The 20,608-nt window shown below is 40.6% G+C and overlaps 1 protein-coding gene across 1 annotated transcript; it reads right to left on the bottom strand.

Moving 5' to 3' along the window:
• Nucleotides 1-710: 710 nt before the first annotated feature.
• Dbx (homeobox protein Dbx) lies at nucleotides 711-20,217 on the bottom strand. The gene is made up of 4 exons (XM_031919663.2): nucleotides 19,323-20,217; nucleotides 15,138-15,347; nucleotides 13,773-14,053; nucleotides 711-1,089 (listed from the first exon to the last, which is right to left on the bottom strand). The coding sequence occupies exons 1-4, from the start codon at nucleotides 20,215-20,217 to the stop codon at nucleotides 847-849; spliced, it is 1,629 nt and encodes a 542-aa protein (XP_031775523.2). The 3' UTR covers nucleotides 711-846.
• Nucleotides 20,218-20,608: the final 391 nt, after the last annotated feature.

A 20,608-nucleotide genomic window follows, 5' to 3' on the forward strand; every position in this document is an offset into this window, starting at 1 on the left:
TATATTACATAGATCATAATGCATCACAATGAATAATTACATTTGGTTTTTCGATGCCCGAGAGCATGATGCTTAAACTTTAGGTACATATCTTAATAATAATCGTAACGTTACGTCTAGTACAACCTTATACGATACCTTACAGAAAATTTACGCAAACTTACACCCATTTCTACTTACAATATAATACATTTCTCAGTTTAATGGAAATTCCGTGGTTTCGAAAAAACATTAGAAAGAAAAATTTCACTAAACACAAATATATTTCAATTCAATTTCTACGTTGTTGTTGGCAAATATTTTTTGTTGTATAAATTAATTTCAAACTAATTATTAACACCATTGAAACACTATCAATGTTATGCCCATCGAAAAAAGAAGATAAAATTCCTTTTTCATATAGAAAGATCAATTTCACCGTTTAAAAAAAAAAGACCGTATCACGGTCTTGAAATATTGAAAATCATTCGATCACGGAAAAATATTTGGAGAAAAATACATCAATTTTAAAATTGTACGAATATACGAATCGTTTTATCAACAATGTAAAACAATCGGACATCGTAAATTTTATGATCTCGATTATAAATCATTTGGAATTTTCCGTGTATCCCAAATCTGTAATGAGAATCGTTATTATTTTTCATCAAAAAGACATATTTCGATTACGATTTAGCCGGATATGAAACTCGAGTTCGAATTTCACCGGATCTTCCCTTATTTATTTTTCCGCTCCCGTTCAACGCGTTCAATTCAAATTGTCCTCCTTATACAACAATCCTGAATTGCTCGGATCATGTCTCATCAAACGAACACATTCGCATCAGGATATTCGTTGGAATTTCATCACGTGACATTGATCTCCTCGTCCTCCTCATTCTCTGTTTGTTCTTCCGGCCGCTGTGGACTCGTCAAAGGACTCACGTCGCTTAAATCCAATCGAGGCCTATCTCCATCGGCGTCGCTCAAGTCGGGATTAGGATTGTTCTTGTTCGGTAATGTCTGCTCTCGTGAACCCCCGGTTGCCAGCAACTCCCTCTCTTTGCTGTTCCTCCACTTCATTCGCCGATTTTGGAACCAGATCTTTACCTGGACACACATGATTCGAAACCTGTTTATTTCACGTGATAACACATATTAAATAATTTACACTATGATTCCTTTCATCGATATTACAAATTTTTTTTAGCAACATTTTTGACGATATTTAAAGAAATAATTAGTAGGACAAACAACTCCAATGAATTAAAATGAAATGACTCTATTTAAATTTAATTGGCGTTTTTTTAATGATTTGTTTAGTAAGTGTAAGTTTTACTTTTCTTTTCTTTTCTTTTTTCTTTTTTCCTTTCTTTTTTTTTGTAATTCCACAAACGATCACGCGCTAATTCCTGAAATTAGGAAATTGAGAAAGGACGCGGCATTCTCACAGTTCTCTCACAGTCATTTTCATCCACCATTAAAGACCATAATACATATTACCGAACGGTCGAACGAGCCAACGTCAAACGCACATGAACTTTGAAAATTTTACCGTACCCCTACCCTTTGTATCCCTTTTCCAGCCAGTTTCGCCTCTCCTTCGTGCCACCCTTCACTTCCCCGATACCTGTGTTTCCCGTTCGCCACTTTATTACAGCCTTCAGCCATAACGTTGACTCCGCGTTGCCCGCCAATTGATTTACCTAAACTACTTTTCCAATTTCATTCCTCTCCACTTTGTTCCATGGATATGATCTGTTCGTTAATAATCTGTTCGTCGCGCCGATGCATTTCACACCCCGAACATTTCACTTCGATATTTTAAGAAGTAGGAAAAATGATTAAGACGTAACGAAATGTACAAAATTTTGTTTTCCTCTAAGAAAGATGAAAGAATAACGATTCCGATTTTTCCGTAATTTAGAGGATTAAAAATTGGAATTTTCGATCCAAGAGTTTTAAAGAATGTAATAATTTAATTTTATGGTGGAGATTAAATTAAAAATCGTTTAAAATCGATGTAGAGAGAGAGAGAGAGAGAGAGAGAGAGAGAGAGAGAGAGAGAGAGATGTTGTTAGAGAGTCAGAGAGAGAGAGAGAGAGTGAAAATGATTTAAAGTCGGGACAGTGCTCGTTCAGGGGAACAAAAGGAAACTCATTGCCATTAATATTCATACGATTCATATTCGTTATTCGACGCGATATTGTGTTTTAAAAAGGATTTTAAACAGAACTATTAACAACTTTTGAAATCTTTTCAACAACATTATCTGCGCTTGACATCAGCTGCCTCGTTATTAATACTGCTTGACCCTGTTGGTAGGAAGGGCGAGAAATTGATAAAAAAGGTTTATTATTCTTTAATATCTCGTCGAACATTTTATGGAACTTGGCGAACGTGTTGCGTGCAACTGACATGTTGAAATGTGAACGAACTTGATGCGTCAATGCATCTTTCTTCTTGTTACATACTTTTTATTGTTTTCATTTATTTCCTTCAATTTTTTATTCTTTTTTTTTTTTTTTTTACTTTTATTCATCAATTTTTTCCTTTCTTTCTTTCTTTTTTTTTTTTTTAAACTAAAAACTTTGACTAAATTTATAACATATATCAGATTTAACAGAATTTACACGAAAAATCTTACCCATGTTTTCAATTTACAATTTTTTAGATTGAATCTCATCAAATTTATTGAAACATATTGAAATTCAATATATATATATATATATATAGAGAGAGAGAGAGAGAGAAAGAGAATAGTAATCAAGTAGAACACTTTTTCTAATCATTTCTGAATTCGAAAACAAATTTTAAATATGTAGGTGAGAAAATTGTATGGATCTGCCAAGGGTTAATTTTACCCAAATTGTTTTCGTATTTTCATTTGGCGGGGTGTGTGCACTTGACACGATGCACGAACCCTAACGATTCGACGTGTTAATACGCGTTTTAGCAGGGGTGGGGTAAATTCCGCGTTGTATCCTATATAGAATAGATACCGGTCCAAAATTTCGAATCAATTTTTCTCTCTCATTTCGCCATCCCATCCAATTTTTTTCATCAAATTGAAATCAGACGTTACAGATATTATTAACGATACTTTCATTCTATTCTTCGATATAGATTTTTTAAACGATTATCAAATTATCATCTTTGACACGAAAATGTTATTGCATTGTGATCATTATGTGACTCGACACAGTGTGAAATAAAAAAGGAAATAAAAACTATGTATATATATATGTATGTATGATTTGGAGCGAACGAATCTTTATCATCAAACGATTCCACGATGAACGATTTCGTGGAAATAAATATAAATAATTTGTATATAGTTCAAACTAATCGAAAGATTGATTTTTTTTTTTCATTTATTCGATATTTAAATAATTACGTGGGTAAATTTGGAATTTTTTTAATATTTAAAATAGAGGGGTCTTATATATTTTTATATCTCAATAATTGATATAAATTATTCTTTATTGATTCGGTCATTTATTGGTCGATGATCAATTGAAAGGAGTACAATCTACAATTTTTGCGCGAAATTTCACAAACGTCGATCTGGCTTGACGTTTTGCATAAAAATTCTGTTTAAAAATTCCACTTTTAACGCCCGATTAATTAAAATGATTTATAATTGAGAACATTTGATGTTTGAATCACCTTGGGATGATAGATTTCCGAAAAATATATCGACGAAATTTTCTTTCCTTTTTTTTCCCCTTCTTTTTTGAAAATGTCGAACTATCGGATGGAATAAAAACGATGGTGGCCGTTTAAAAGGCAAAAATCCCTTGCTTGAAATCCGATGCTTTCGACGAACGAAAAAAAATTATAAGAGGGTGGATTAATATCGAGCTCAAGACGTTGCTCGCTTAGGGTTGAACACTCCATCCAGGAGAATGCTTGAAAATGAAAACCCCCAGGAGGGGGATCGCACGCGAGTACATATTAAAAAAGAAAAAGAAAAATGGGATAATACTGCATCGATATTTATATCACCGCTATTTAACGTTTCTTTTTTTCTTTTTAGGAAAAAAAAAACATCCTCGACAGAAATTTCACAAGGACGATGTCAAAAGCAAGAGAAATTCATCGATAATTCTACGATTATCGTACGATAAGTTTTCAACGAGCGGAAATTTTGTCCAATGTATTCCAACGGAATCAAAAGATTCGTACTTGCGTACTTCCGAATCGGTTCCGGCCGATTCTTCTTCTTCTTCTTCTTTCCGTTTTACGTTTTGCAAGTGGCGACGGTGATTGATTGTCCCGTCAACGGCAGACAAGTTCGGGAACTGTGTAACAAAAGTAACAAAGCTGTTCTCCGTTCCTGGGTGTGAAAGACGCGCCAGGCTTTTCGTAGAACTCGAATCATTCCATTGTTCACGCTTTTCATTGCTTCTGTCCCGTGTTATATATATATATACACATACACATCTGTACTTTCCGCAACTTTCGATCATTTTTATAAATCCAAGTTCCAATCTCTTTCTCTCTTCAGTTTTCTCTTCCAAATAATAATATCTCCCACTTCCCTCTCGTTAGCGGGATAGAAAAAAAAAAAAAAATTATATCCAAAATTTTAACCCAAGAATCTCGTCAATCTCGCCTTGTATCGTACCGTGATACAATTGAAATTACCCGTAATTGCTATTTCAATAACAAAGCTACGGATAATTCGAATATCATAATCAATGATCACTCGAACAGCCACGCTCGATGCAATAATTACTCGAATCGCTTCACCGCCCCTCGATTCAATTTCTCTCCCTCTCCATCACCTCCTCCCCCGAATCACGTTTAATCGTTAACTTATTGGCTGGAGAGGCCACGCGTTCGCGCGCCCCCTCTCCCCCTCCCCCTCTCCCCCAGTTCAAAATCCTTAAACACCCTCTCGATTAAACACGAACCGATATCCCACCTTGGAAGAGCTTAAGAAAGAAAAACTTCCTCGATCGTCGTAAAATTTCTCTCTCTTCGCCCCCTTTCGAAAGAAAGAAAAACTTCCCACCTCCGCTTCTAAATCATCCCGACGATCCGATATAATATAAGGCGAATGTAACTTCGATTCCTTCACGATTCCCATTAAAATAAAAAAGGAAAAGATAGTGAGAGAGAGAGAGAGAGAGAAGGGAAAGAAAAGGAGAAGCGGAAACGTTTCACGCGATACGCGATAAGGATCGGTCCGGATACGAAAGGATCAGGAATAACGAACGACATCCGAAACGCGTTCTATAGAGTGGGTAATCGTTAAACGATTGGCTGCAGTCAGCCTCTCCGATCTCTCCTTTCCTCGGCCCTCTCTAACCCGCTCCTTCCCACCTCCGAGTCTTCTCCTCCATTCCCTTCCTCGCGGCCACACGCGACCGCCCTTACTTCCGCCCCACCTCCGCGAGAACCACGAGGGCCACCCTCTTTATCTCCCTACGACTCACCCTCCTTCGTCCTCTCTCCCGTGCATACACACACACACACACAAAGTACGATAGGTAGTTCGGTGCGCGGCGGTGACGCCATCTGGCGCAGTTTAATAAAAGACGATCGATTATGACGTCGGCCTCAGAACTACCCCTCAGTCACGCTCGCTCTACGATCCTCCGGCTCGCCATCCCTCCATTCCACTCCTTTCCTCCCCTATTCCCCTCCTTCCTCCCGTATAATCTCCTCTCCTTTGTCTCTCCACCCCTCTCGATAACCTCTCTCACCCCCTGTACACCTCGTTCTTTCCTCCTCCTCCTCCTCCTCCTCCTCCTTCTTCGCCCGACTTTTCTCTTTCTCTCGTTTCACCCCCCAAGTGCTTCTCACCCCACGTGTGGTGCACCGGAGAGAGAGAGAGAGAGAGAGAGGAAGGGTGCACCACCACCACCATTACCACCACCACTACCATCACCCATCAGCACCACCGCCACCGCCTCCAACCTGGCCGTGGCATCGTTCGGTGGCGGTGGGGCGAGGAGATCGAAGGGCACGGAGGCGGAGAAAAGGGGCGAGAAGCGGGCACGACTAGGGTGCCAGAGAGGGATTATATATATTTTTTTTTCGAGGGAGAGAGGGGTGCGGTCAACGGAGGGATGGGCGAGTGGGCGAGGGGTGGAGAAAAAAGGAGGAAAAGGAGGAGGAGGAGGAGGAGGAGGAGGAAGAGAGGTACGGCGCAAAGCTGCGATTCTGCGGCCGAAGGGTTGGCTGATGTATGGAAAGGAAGTCGACTCTTAATGGTGGGGAGGGATTTATCGGAGGAGCCCACGTTCCATCGGTGATGCTTTAATTGAGCCCGCCGCTTATGAACGATAGTGTTAATCCGTTTATCCTTGGATCTATCAGCTTTCGATTAATCCCTTCCTCGCGAAAGTGACGACATTGGCACAATTTTTCTCGAAACGATCTCACCTTCTTATTGATATATTTATAATAATCCATTTTATTAAAATGTGCTTTTTTGTGATATTTTGTAATAAGTCTGTACGTGGCAGGAAATATCCATCTTGAAATAATTATATACTATCCGTATATAAATATACAGAAATTATATAACGAGTATTGTGTTAATATTTCCATTCCACCACCAATTATTTTTTAATTCGATCAAATTATTTCTTGATTTTGCTTTCTCATTTTCTTAAACAATTTGTGTAATAAAGAGTCAAAGGAAATTTAATTTCCTTTTCGCGTGAGAATTTCATCGATCGGGAATTGCACGATTTTTTATTAGACACGATTCGGCAATTTTTACGAAAGGAGGGTGCGAAAAGGAACGAACCGTCGATCTCGCGGCGACTTTTACTTGGAAGCACGACCCGCGAATCCGAAATTCGCCCGCGTGCCAATGCTACGAGCATACAGCTACAACTGTGAGTGGCTACGACTTGGCACGAATGGGAACCGATATTTCCGGGCGAAATGTCGTGGCAGCGATCCTAAACGCATTCGATCGCGACACGTGAAGATGTTTGAACGTCGATTTAAAGGATATGTGACAGGGGGAGTCAAACGATCTTCCTGCTAACTTTTTTAACATAATTTTAACAAAATGGAAGGAAGGATCGTGAAAATTCGTATAAAAATTGCTGGTGAACTCGAATCGGCAAATATAAAAAGTGTTATTGTATATAATAATCGATTATAAACTTTTCAAAGAGAACGAGATTTTTTTTTTCATTAACAATTCTTATCGACAATTCTTCATTCTGATAAGAGCAGTGGAGATTATTATACAAATATTTTTCTCTCGATTTCCTGCCGAACACGAAAGAGACGAAATTTCGAATAATCGAGTGGTGTAAATCACGAGTCCACGAAGATTCCATTCGATCTTCTTTCTCATCGTTCTCGAGGCATCGTTAGTTTCGTGGAAAGTGATTAAAGTTGATTCACAAAAGGATGAATCTATATGCATACCGCGATATTGTATATTCATGGTTTCTTAGTTCGTCTGACGTCTCTGGCGGGAGGGAGGGGGAGGTTGGTGGAGGTTTCTCAAAGTAAAATCCATAATGCATGAAGGTCCACGGGCTAAGCCGAACAGCTTAAAGCTGTAAGATATTGCGCGACGTTATATTCATGTTATTCCCTGTAAGAGGCGGCCTTTGTTTTTAATATCCATCCCAGACTGTACCGGTGCAAGTTTAGGGTAGCGACGTTATGACCAACTTCACCGATGACTCGTTCCAACTTTGAGAGTTCTCTTGTCTTGTGTTGTGAGAAAAGGAAACGTGATCAAAAACGATCTTCTTAGAGACTCGTTGATCATTTGATCTTATTATAGATAAAAATTATACAAATTATCCTATTTTCATATCTATTTAGATTAGATTTTGATTTCGTGATCATTAAGGAATTCAGAAGAAAATCTACATTTTTTTCTTTTTTTTATTTATAATTTATCTGTGATAAAATAGAAGAAAGAAAGATTCGAGTGGACAAGTGGGTGAAACGAACAAGATCGATGTTTGTGTTTTCGAATCGGGATAGAAGATCGGCTATCGAGTAAATAGTAAAATGATGAAATCCTTCGTCACCAGGGAAGAGTGGCCGATTGTTCTAGGGAAAGGTTGGTCAAAGTAAACCCGATCCAAAAGAAGCTCGCTCCTTAATGGCTACAAATTGATTTGACCGACGGAATTCAGGAAACTCGATATTCGGGTGAAATGCAACCCTAATGGCCGATCTATCTAACAGTGTCAGTGTCGGTTTCATGGGAAAGAGCAAGCTGTTCCTCTTTTGCCCGCGGATCCATCCGAGTATTAAGATGTAAATATAACGTGCGTAATCTTATATTTTTATAAAATAAAAATCCAATTCAAAGCGGTCGGTGCGTCCCTTTTAATCAGATTTAAAATTAAAGCCTCCTCCTTTTCGCTGGAAGACTAAATAGGGCTGTCAGTAACACCGAATGCGAGCCATTCTTCGCGCGACCTTTATAATTCGCTAAATCTTCAAGACATTTCGATCATCGAAGGCCCCTTATTTTCGAGATAAAGAAATGAAAAAGATCGAAGGATGCGGAGGGTGCGTTTTAATTTAGCATTCTCCACTCGATCTCACGAAGAGGCATCACCGTTCTGATATCTTTATAATTAACACGATATCGTCCCCTATTCTCCTTGTCCCTTATCACAATTATTTGATATCTATGAAAAAAGAAAGCAACAACGCGAAAAAAAAGTTCAAATACATTTTATAGTTAGATAATTTATATTCAATTAAACGATATAAACTTTGAATAAAAAGATCTACGTGATTCCGAAAATGGATGGTCAAAGATCACGATTTCGAATAATTTGTTATAAAAAAAAAAAAAGGAACAAAAATATATTTATAGAAAATATAAAATATAGATGTAAAACGAGGCGAGTGTTTTTTTTTTTAATTATATTACGAGTTGGAATTAAAAATCAGGCAGGTGACTGTGGCAGGTTTGAAGGTTTGCGAAGAGGAAGAAGAGCGTCGTGGTGCCGTCGGTTTTGATTATTAAAAAGATAACAAGCCCTGCGGTCCCTCTCTTTACCTTTTCCTCCGCTTCCGCCTGGCCGACGGAAACGTCTTAAGCACAAAAGTGGCTCGATCCTCTTAATTCCGGTTAATTTAAGGTCGACGCGTTGATGATGAATCCTGCCCAAGGGCGATACGAACGGTTTTGACACGGGCTACGCCTCCGATCTTCCTCTTCGTGATAGAATTTGAAACTTTTTTTTATTCACCGTGCTACCATGAATCCGACAAACTTTTCCCGATTTTATATTTCCCGAACGATGAAAAGTACACGGTGATATTTACCTTCAACGTTAAACATTTTTCGTTTCGAAAAATCGAAGAATCTCGGAATTTTCAAAGAATACAAATTTCGAAATGTTCCAAGGAATCGAGGAAGAGAAGGATGATATATCGATAAGAATCTTTATTTAAGGGTTAACTTTTTTTTTTCGTCTCTTTGCGAAAAATATATATATATATATATATTCACCACGAAAAAGGATAAAATTAAATTAAGATTGACGGGATATATATGAAAACGTGAGAAGGGGGATGGGTAACTTCTTAAGTATTTAATTTTTCTTTTTATTATTATTATTTATATATATATATATAAAAAGATTCGCGATGGACGTTTTCTTCTCGTTAAAGAAATCAAGAGGAACAAAGACGGAGGAGGGTGTACGAAGAAGGGTGAGCTCGCTCACCATCACTAATTACTTTAGTCATCCCCCTTTAACCCTCGACGTCCCTCTTAGACCCACCCTCGTCATAAACTGTAGTGAAGACTCGAACCTGAGTGAAACGACGGCACCTTGCCTTCTCTTCTCTCCTGTCCCGAACCCTTCTTCACCCCCTCGCCTTTTCTCAAAGTACGGGCCACCCCTTGGAAAAGCTTTATTATTATCATCCACCCGTACACCGCAAGTCTTTAATTAAATCTCACGAAAGATTCATAAAACCGGTATGATTACAAATACGATAAAAGACGAAACTTAATAGGAAAAGATTCCTCCGGTTGAACGGGATTTTTATATGATTTCTTTTTTTAAAAAGAATCATTTTCTTATTTTTTTCGGTTATATTTATTTAAGCAGAAATTTGATAGACACTTTGATATCTTTGAAATTTTCTTTTATTTATTTATTTCCTTTTTTTCGTCATTCTACTATTGCGTTTAATTTAACTTTGTTATTACATCGCAACACGATTTATTAGTAATAATTGTCACTTCTTCTAATTATTAGAAGAAAAATATTTATAGAAAGTTAGTAGATTTAATTAATAAATTAGATCGAAAAATCAGCTCGGAAGTTATTGGAGGAGATAGGGAAAATTCGGCATCTGGTGCTCGCAGCTGAACATTATTAAGAGAAACAGAAAAGAGGAACTCCGGAGGGAAGAGAAAGCCATCATCGGACAATAATCGCTTTTATGGGTGTTCGTGTGGTGAACCGTGATATTAGATAGCAGCCAAGTGCGCAGGCCATGCTCCTCAAATCGCACAACACTCAACATACCCTCCAACAACTTCGAAATTGTTCTTTCCTTTCCTTTTTGTCCCGTTTCCTACGTGACGATACAAACATTAACGGTTCATCACAATTTTATTTCAAAAAATAAAATTGTTACGTTCAATATCGCGAGAGAGAGAGAGAGAGAGAGAGAGATCTAACTCTCGACAATTTTTAACCCATAACTCCCTTTTTAATTTAATCGAAGAATCAAGATTTGATCGAAAGTAAAAATGATTGAATTGAAAGAAAAGAAATGAAAATCAATTCAAGATATCTTTTAAAATCGTATTACAATTTCACGCTAAAAAAAAAAAGACCGTGACATTTTAAGATTAGAGATTGATTAAAAATAATATATATAATTTGGAATAAAACAATATTAAGCAATTTCTTCATCGTACAATATTATTATCAAATATTCTGCTGATCAATGAACTTCCAACCCCTATCACCATTCTATTATGACAGCTCGTGAAATCTCGTTCGAAAACGCGGCAGCCTTTAATCGTAAAAGAAGAAGAAGAAGAAGAGTTTCTTATATATACCTCAACGTTGATATTATCAATTGTTCCACCACCGATTCGACCAGAGGGAGAAGAAGAAGAGAAAGAAGAAGAAGATGAAGGGAAGGGAGACAAACTCTTTGCATTATTCGGATTCGCAAGAACCGCCAATTTACTTCAACTCCAAAGTGCCGGTTGGTTCTTACACATATATGTATAAGTATTTCTCTATATATATATATATATATATATATATCCATGTACATGTATGCGTGATCCTTAGATTTTCTCGTAAAACCACAGCCAGAGTGGGCTTCAACCAATGGCGGTGAAGGCATGGCGCTCGAGGTGTGAATTATACATGAGAATATATCCTTCCGTGCCCTTTCCTCTCCTTCTGTATATCCTCTTTCTCCTCTATTCCTAACCTCATCTCCCTCTACTCGACCCTTCCCTAACCAATGGTTATCTCTTACCCTTATTTGCGCCTCATCTACATACGATCCTGTGCTCGTACTTATGCAAAATGTATCGTTCCAGTTACGAACGCGATGAGAACAGATCTCTTTTTTTTCGAATGAGAAAAAAAGAACCGATCATCGCAAACCTTCGATGGATCATAATTTTTTTTTTTTATTCAACCGATCGAGCGAAACCAGTTCGAATAGAGGAGTTTAATTAGAAGCGATCGATCAGAGAATTCTCTTCTGATTCGTCTTCTCCTATCCTCTTAAACGCTCTCATCACCGCGATTACGATTAAATTCGTACGTTCGATAAAAGACAGTTTCTCGAATCCAACACGAATCATTTTATCCGTTTAAATTTATATATGTATATATATATATATATATATATCATTGGACGATATTTTCGCAGGGAATTTTAATCTTGACTTTAAAACAATTATAATCAAAAATAAATGAAACTTTCGAATATTGAGATGAATATTATCGTATAATAATGCGTTCTTATCGCACTGTCTACGACAACAACTTTCGAGAATTTTACTTTTATTTTTACATGTTTTAGTGAACATCGTTCGAACGATGAAACAACAAATAATTTCACGGGGGAGAGGGAATGGCTATGGCGGAACGTTGGCCAGGAAACGAAACTAAACGAGACCGACACGCATCCCGGTGTATCAGAGCGGAAACTACGCTCATGAAATCAAATGAAACTAACTTACAGTGCCGTTTTCTGGGCATCGTTTAGTTTCATTAACGTCGCCGCAGCAGAGCCGGCCTGCTAGAGACGGCGAGACGACGAGAGTCGATGTGCGCGCCACACGAGTGCACCACCCACGAGTGTACGTGTGCAGCTAATGAACTGGCATCGCCCGATTAACCCCAAACCGGGGCTATTATATGCTTCTAACACCATGTGCACCTACGCCACGGCTCTTTCTCTCCTCTATATACACGGGTGATGATATCTCGCGTGATCACCTCCATGATCGCGATTTCAAACTTTGCCATTTTTTAAAAATATCTAAAATACGTTTAGAAAATGATCGATTTGGTTATACTTTCTTTTCGATTGCGTGCATTTGAGTTTGAACTTGATGATACTTTGGCTGATAATCGTTTGAGAAGATTAAAAATTTTCCACTTGAATCTTGTCGATTATTTTTATATACAACCATGATCGATTCGAAGATTTTAACTTTGCAATTTTGATTATTTGAATGAGAATGTTATTTGGAAAGTTAGCAGATTAGTTGAAAAATGCTATGAACGTTTGTTGGAATTCTTCTTTCTTATTTAAAAAAAAATCATATTGCACAGAACTAATTTCTTTTAAAAAGAATTCCTTCGACTCACTATTATTAAATCTCTATTTTCGTTGATTTGATATCCTGCCTCCGTTTCTAAAGGTATCAGAATTTATGGAAGCCTATTTGGCCAAGTTTTCATGAATTGATGTATTCAGCGTATGAGAGTTTGTTCGGCGAAATCTGAGCATTAGTCTCTATCAATTCGGTGAATGGAGTTGTTGAAGGGAGAGAGCAATTCCGTCGGTGAATTAAATTCTCCGTTGGAAACAGAGGGTTTCGTACTTCGTTAAAGCGACGATTAGTGCTCTAATAAGGTCATTAAGCGCCATATATTCCGGGCTAACCTTCCTTCCTCGTGCCGATTAATTTCTTAATTATGCGTTTCTCTATTAATCGGGAATCGTCGTCACGTTTACCATAAATAACCATTGTCGAATCTCCCAATAAAGCGTGATAAATTCGTCTCGTTCGAAAATATCGGGATTTAAATCGGTTATAATCGATCAATCACGAATTATCTTAAAAAATTCGTCCAATTCAAAAAATATAATATTGAACGAGAGTTTCCATTTCCATTAATTTCTATATAATCTATACGAATAAATTAACCTTCTAATAACGTGTAATTGTTCATCGTGGAAACGATCGATAAATAAGTGTTCGCCTCGATAGTTGGATCGGTAAATTAGTACGCTATTAAGATCATTAAACGCGGTATTAAGCATCACGTTGCCCATTCATGCGGCTGCGAAGGCAACCGCTTGATCATGACAAGCCTGTGCACATTATAATACACGCAAGTTTACCTGAATATATGATAATGGCTGATATTTCATGCCATTATCTCGTAATCGTTATCATTTATCATTACAAAATAATCTCTCCGACGAATCCGCTTTTTCTCTTCCTTTTCTTTTTTTTCTTTTTCTTTTTTTTTTTTTCTTTTCTTTTTTCTCTCTAATTACTCGATCACCAATCGCTAAATATTAATGTTATTTTACATTATTCTCCTTACCTGGGAATCCTTAAGACCGAGTTTCTCAGCCAACTTCTTACGATCCGGCTTGCTGATGTATTTCTGTATTTGAAACCTCTTCTCAAGGCCGCGCCTTTGAAGATCCGAGAAAACCGCCCTTCTCATCATTCCTCGACGTGGTTTTCCACGGGCGTTCGTCGCCCATGGAAATACCAGGCCAGTGCTGGCAAAGTCGCCCAGACCACCTTGAATCGCACCTGGGAACGCTGTCCCACCACCTGGGGCACCCGGATGATGACCTCCAGTTCCGGAACCGGCAACTACCGAATTACACACAATTCATAATTCGAGAGATGACACTTTAAAGCGGTGTTAAATTTATATCTAATGTTGGAAAATTGACGATATAACTTGAAGCACTCTTATATCGTAATACGATATTTTTATTATATGTTTGGGAAAAAGTATTCGATCGATGAAATAAAAGTAACTTTTTTGAAAGAATTGAGTGTGTTTGGAAAAATTAAGAAATACTTTCTTCTTCTTCTTCTTCTCCTTCCTCTGGTTAAACGTTGGAAAATCGTTGTTCGTTAAGGAATTCGGAAAAATATCGAAAATAGGAAAAATTTGATCGGTGGTACATCAAAGGTTGTGGCCTCGATAATAATTGAATCAAAGTCATCTAATAACGAACGGGCAATTGAATCTCCAGATCGTATCTGTACAATATTGCCAAGCTGAGCATGACAGTATTATCTGCGCCGATGATATTTGCACGCACTTGTTGCATGCGTGCATTTTGCTTGTGGCGGTGCATGTACATAATATGGTAGTGCTTTCACTGCACTTCATATGCACTCCATGTCCCATACGAGCCTACCTATAACAAGATATTCGATAAACCCGTGCCCGTGCACGTGCCCGCGTTTATACGCTTTGGCGCCATGTGCGGAAGTTTCGGTTTTAAATGTTCATCGAGATTGTGTTTCCGCTTCGCGTCCAGCTTGTTTATTAACTTTTCCTCCAGAATCAACCAGGATATATGTGTGTGTGTATATATATATATATATGTGTATATATATAATAATAAATTTTCTATTTTTATTATTTTTACGAACAAATTTACAACAAACGTTCTCCCTCGTTTATTTCATCTTTTGTTTTCTTTTTTTTTTTTTCGCAGCGGATTAATTATGGATGCAATTACGGAGAATAATAAATTATTCGCACTTTTTTCTTTAGCTTTGGGACATTTAATGTTAACTCGAAAATCGGAGGAAATTATTAGATGTTAATTTGATACATAGTATTGAAAAATAATGGTTTTTAAATAAAGATAGGAGAGAAAAGAAGAAGATAAGAGGAATCACTTTATAAGAGTAAATTTATGAGAGAAATATTTACCCGTCAAGTATGGCCCTCTGTAGAACAATTGTTGCAACGTGTGATGAGCATTGGGCGGTAGATGACGTTGAGGAGGTTGATGACTCGGCCTGTGATAAGGATGATAAGCCGCGGGTCTGGCGATCGGTTTCGCGATATTGTAACTCGCGGAATTTTGCAAATTCTGCAGGAACGCTGGTATCGCTTCCGGTGAGAGTCCTTGAAAATTCTCTGCACAGACAAACGAAAACGTGTTTTCACAAACAAAATTGTCAATTTGCAACTAATAAAAATTAGATGATCAGTGTTGAAATTGTTTAATTGGAAGCAAAATTACACGTAGAAGCAAATGCGTATTTTTCACGGCCGAATACCCCGTGAAACGTCCAAGGTTCAGCAGGATCTTCGCACGACGGAATGCTCAAGTCGTTGTATTCCTTGCGATGCATAATTCGAGCTGACACCCCCGACTAAAACCCTCCTCAACAGCTCCAGGCGGAGCCCAACCTCTTGTTGACGCACGCTTCAACACCTTCGCTATAAATACTCGAATATCTGGTACGCGAGAATACATCCCTTGGATGTATTTAATCCTCCCCCGACAGATCCTTACGACACAACGAATTTTTTCAGAAAAATATTAAGAAAAATTCATTTCAAATCATCTATCTGATGGAAATCAAAGAAGAAAAAGAAGAAGAAGAAGAAGAATGGTTCATTATAAATAAACAAGTAGTGTTTTAAACCACAAAGTATCAAAAAAAAAAAAGGAGAAGATATACATCAATCATTCAATTCTGGTTATTCTAAGAGGGTTCTTGAAAGTTCGACGTATTTGTAACATATTTTTTCTTTTTCAGTCGCCACGCCCAATTTAACCAAGAGAAGAAAGAAAACAAGAGAGGAGAGAAGAGGAGAAGGCGATGTGTTTGAAAATAATAAAATGATGGAGGTGCACACGGTACGTTTTTCACGAGGACCAAGAAGCCAGGAATCGAACGGAGAAAGAGAGGTTTGCCTTGCGTTCCGGCCAGACAATGGTTTAACAATGGCCCATACACCACGTCCTATTGTGCCGGTGTACCCCATAAAATACTCATCGCCTTTTATCGTTGTTTTCCTATCCGGCCAATAAGAGGAGCCCGCCTGCCAGGATCGCAAGCCCTGGCCAACTAATAACGGCTTAACCTCCAACGGAAACATTGAATGGGAATCGTTTTTTAAGCTGCTCCACCTCCTTCGAATTACACCCTTCGCGAATCCTATCTCTCTCTCTCTGTCCCTTTCGATTCACCCTCTCCTTCTTCGCTTCACGAGACCGTTCAAATCGAGAAGATTAAACCTCGAAACCCTGTGGTCGAGGATAGATCCGAGAACAGTTCGCGTTCTGTTGTTACAGTTGTGCTATTTTTTTTTTCCTCCCCCCTTCTTTTCCTCTCCTCTCTCTCTCTCTCTCTCTTCCATTTAATGCCCGGGCTTAAAGATCCTCCCTTGGTTTCTACCACCCCAAACTCGATCCATCCCGAGCTACAACATATCGGTGGTTATTCTTTGGGATTAGGGCGTTTGATGCATTATTAAGTAGACACCGATGCAGGTTTCCCGAATGGGAGGGAAACGAACGATTTACGAGGAGGAGAAAACGATGTTTTCGTTGGCGCATGGTTAGCGGCCTCTGACGTTCCATGCCGGCTTATTACGTCTGATGTGCTAACTCGATCCAAGAGTTTTCGAACGTGACAGGTCGTCTCTTTCTCTCTCTCTCTCTCTCTCTCTCTCGTCGCGTTCCTCGGGGCCAATTTAAAACGAAGTTCCCTTCTACGTGGACACGTAAAATTCACGCAAAATTCGTGTCTCTCTGTCACAGTGAGAAAAGTATGAAAGAAAATCGATACGATTTAAAAATTTACTCAACCTGTTTTTAAATTTGTCCACGATATTATATCGTATCCACGCGGCGCAGCATCATTTCGAAAGTGGGATCGAAAAAGAGGAAATGGATAAGAACGGAAAATAATAAAAACGTAGGTACACGCATTTCGCCATCCATCTACACGAGTCTCCGGTCATGTCACGCTCGATATCGAAAAATATCAATAATAGCGACAAACAACAACGAGAGCCAGGCGGCAACTGAGGAGTGAGGAGGAGGAGGAGGAGGAGGAGGAGGAGGAATGAAAGCGTGGCACCCCATGGAAGAGAGACGGAGATCCGTCGGGCGAACGAGCACCGGGACAGAGAAAGACAGGGAGCGTGGAGCGTGAAAGAGTGCGAGGACCTGGTAAATCGCACAACGATTGGCGAAAATGCTATTCGAAATTTAACGTCGCTCTCCCGTCAAACGCCCATCCACTCCAGACCGTGCGAGAGTCCCTCCCTCCCCTCGCCCTCACCCCTTTCCAACCCTATAAACTGCACGTTGCCACGGCATTCGTTCGCGTCCCGTCGATGAATTTCGAGTTTGTTGCCAATCACTTTTTCGCGCAATTATTTCACAACATTTCGACATGACGTACAAACCGAGCGGACCGAACGATAGTACCCTACCACCGCTCGTGGAAGGAGGAAGGGGAGGGGGAGGAGGTGGAGGAGGAGGAGGAGGAGGAGGAGGAAGAGGTGGAGATGAGTGGTTGAGAGTGGGTGGTTGTTTGGGATGAGTTGCATCAAGGGGAGGGCGGGGAGGGGGAGAGGGACAGCTCATGGACGCTGGAGGGTCTATCGGAGGCGATGGATCCACGCGGGAGGGAGGGGAAGGGATGTAACACATGCACGTGGCACGGTCAATGCATCCGCTATCCGACAAATGCACGAAACTCTCTCCCCCCCCCTCCCCCTCCCCTCCGCTATTTCGAGCGCACCAAATTTCCCCGACTATTCTTCTCTATCTCGCCAACGTTACCTCCTCCTCCACCTCCTCTTCCTCCTCTCCAGGCGCATGCATGCAATCCGCCAATGTTAAATGCAACATTTGCCTCTCCATCTATCTACATTCGTCCAACCTCCCCACCCCACCCCTCCCCCTCCTCTCCTGATGAACCATCGCCCGGCTCCTCTCTTTCCGTCTCGTTCCCACTTCTTGCCTTCCTACCTGGTTCGTATCCCGCTCCGCGCCCCCTCCCCCTCCCCCTCCCCCCTCGTTTATGTATTTATCGTATGTGCATGAACTTTATCGACTCGTGTCAATCACTCGTTAGTGGTAGGAAAGGATGCAGGAAGGGAGGGAGGGAAAAAAGAACGACGGGGGGAGAGAGATCGTACGGTTGATGTACACCGAAGTGGTTCGAAATACCGGCGTGTCGTGTTTTCTCGTTTTTTTCGTTCCGTTTCTTTCTTTCTTTCGTTCTTCCCTTTCTTTTTTTTTTCCTTTCTTTCTTTTTTTCGTGAAAAGAAACGAATTTCGAATTGTTTCCATCCGATGATCGAAAGAGAGAATATATCATGAAAAAAAAGTATACCCTCGAACGTAATTTTTCAGAGTTTCGCTCCGAAGAAAGAAACGTATCGACGCACGTATAGTGACGTTTTCACGGTACGATTCGGTGTCACCGTTCGGTAATAAATCGGCCAATTTCGAGACGACGTCGCCCGAATTACTGTGAATAAGGAAACGCGATAAGAGGCACGGTAATACATCATTTGATCCTGCCGCTTGTCTAATATTATAGGCACCAATCGTAAGGGCTTAATATTGGGGTGAAGGTAAGTGGCGGACCAGCTGACGTCCTGCTCCACCCTGCACGCACGCTGCGTCTCGTCTTGAGGGTGTGCGGATGAGATTTAGGGACCGACGACAGAAATCTGCCGGCGACACTGATTTGTGGTGAGCTTTGTTTCAACACTCTAAACGCTTAGGGATGACGCTAAGATTTCTTTCGACATTTTCTCGTCATCAATCCGAAATCTATCCTCCTAACATAATCTCTCTTAACTAAAAGGATAAAATTTAATCGAAGATCCTCGATGAACGCGAACAAAATTAGGCTTCGAACGAACTTTCCAATAAGAATCGTCGACGATATTCCAAAAAACGAATCGCATCAAAAATCTCAAGTATTCCTTCCAAACATTTACCCACGAAAAATTTATCCCCTCTTACTTTCGAATGGAATGGAAATTATAATCGCGATGATCAGAAGACGATTGAAAACTATCCTTAAACCCAGAACCAAGAGTTCTACCATTCTAGCCTCGAGTTAGAACAATTACCCGAATGCGGTCGCCTGTCATGATTGCCGCCGAGTATAGCGTTGACGCTGAACTTGAGCTGCGGCTTCTCCTTCTCCTGGATGGTCCTGCATGCGGGTCCTAAGCACTGCTCGTCCCCGCAGGAACAGGCGGTGGTCGTTCTCTCGCCTATCCTGTCCACCACACGCTCCACCGCCACCTCTCTCTCCCCTTGAATCGTCATCTCGTCGGACGTGTGCATGACGTTTCTGCATCCAAGGTCGTACCGCCTGTCCGCCTGCAACACCGTCACGCGTTCGCCACCTAGGATCCCACCATCGTCCTTTTCCCTCTCGGCTTGGAGCCCGTCCATCTCGATACCGATCTGATCCTCGTCCACGTTCGAGTTGCACGAGTCAACGGCGGAGCTCGATCGGTTCTCGATCCTCTCGTTGCAGAGCCTCTCCATCGCGCAGAGCCGATCCACGATTACGTGGCCGTCGATCCTCTCGTTGTCCACGTCCACGTACGCGATCTGACCCCTCTCCATCCCCTCCTTCTCCCGGAGGATGTGCATCCGATCGTTTTGCCGATCGACCATCCTCCCCGACGATCCTCTCTGCTGATGCTGCTCCCTCGCTCCGCACTCCATCATCGCGTTCCCTCTGTCCGTGCCACGTGCGCCCGAGCTGGATCGTTGATCCAGCTGATCCTGGCTCGCGCCCGAGGGAGACAATTTCTCCCTGGAGAGCCTCGAGTTCGCCTCGCATTCGCGCTCCCGTTGCCTCGCTACCAGGCTGGCCGCCCAGTTCAAGGTCAAGCTGGTCAGATCGGCGCCGGGCGCCGCCTTGCTCTGGAGCAAGTTCTCCATTAAAAAGGGCGAGGTCATTGCACTTTGTTGCAGATTCTTCAGCATCGCCGCTGACGAAGGAAACATATCACGGCCTCCCTTGGCTTTTCCACCCTCCCTCTCCTCCCTCCCTCCCTCCCCCCTCCCCGAATCCGTTCACCCTCGAGTTTGTGCGCGCCTTCCTCCTTCTTCCTCGTTTCTTTCCTCTTCCTCACTCAGAACTCACTCGGAATTATTCTTATTATATACAATCCTTTTAACAATCCTGTTTTCGAAACTGTCTCTCGAATATGTGGTATCGATCCTGGTATCGTATGTATCGTACATGAAAAACGATCGTGTATATTTCTACCTTCTTCACGAGATATTTATCGTACAATTTCATCGCACAGAGTGTCTACGAACAAAATGTCCCCCCCCCCCCTTCACCGATATTCTTCTTCGAAAACGATATCTTCGATTACAAACCAATCACGAT

The sequence above is a fragment of the Apis florea genome, unplaced genomic scaffold, assembly GCF_048593485.1.
Source record: "Apis florea isolate Af1SG1 unplaced genomic scaffold, ASM4859348v1 contig_2897_pilon, whole genome shotgun sequence".
Lineage (NCBI taxonomy): Eukaryota > Metazoa > Arthropoda > Insecta > Hymenoptera > Apidae > Apis > Apis florea.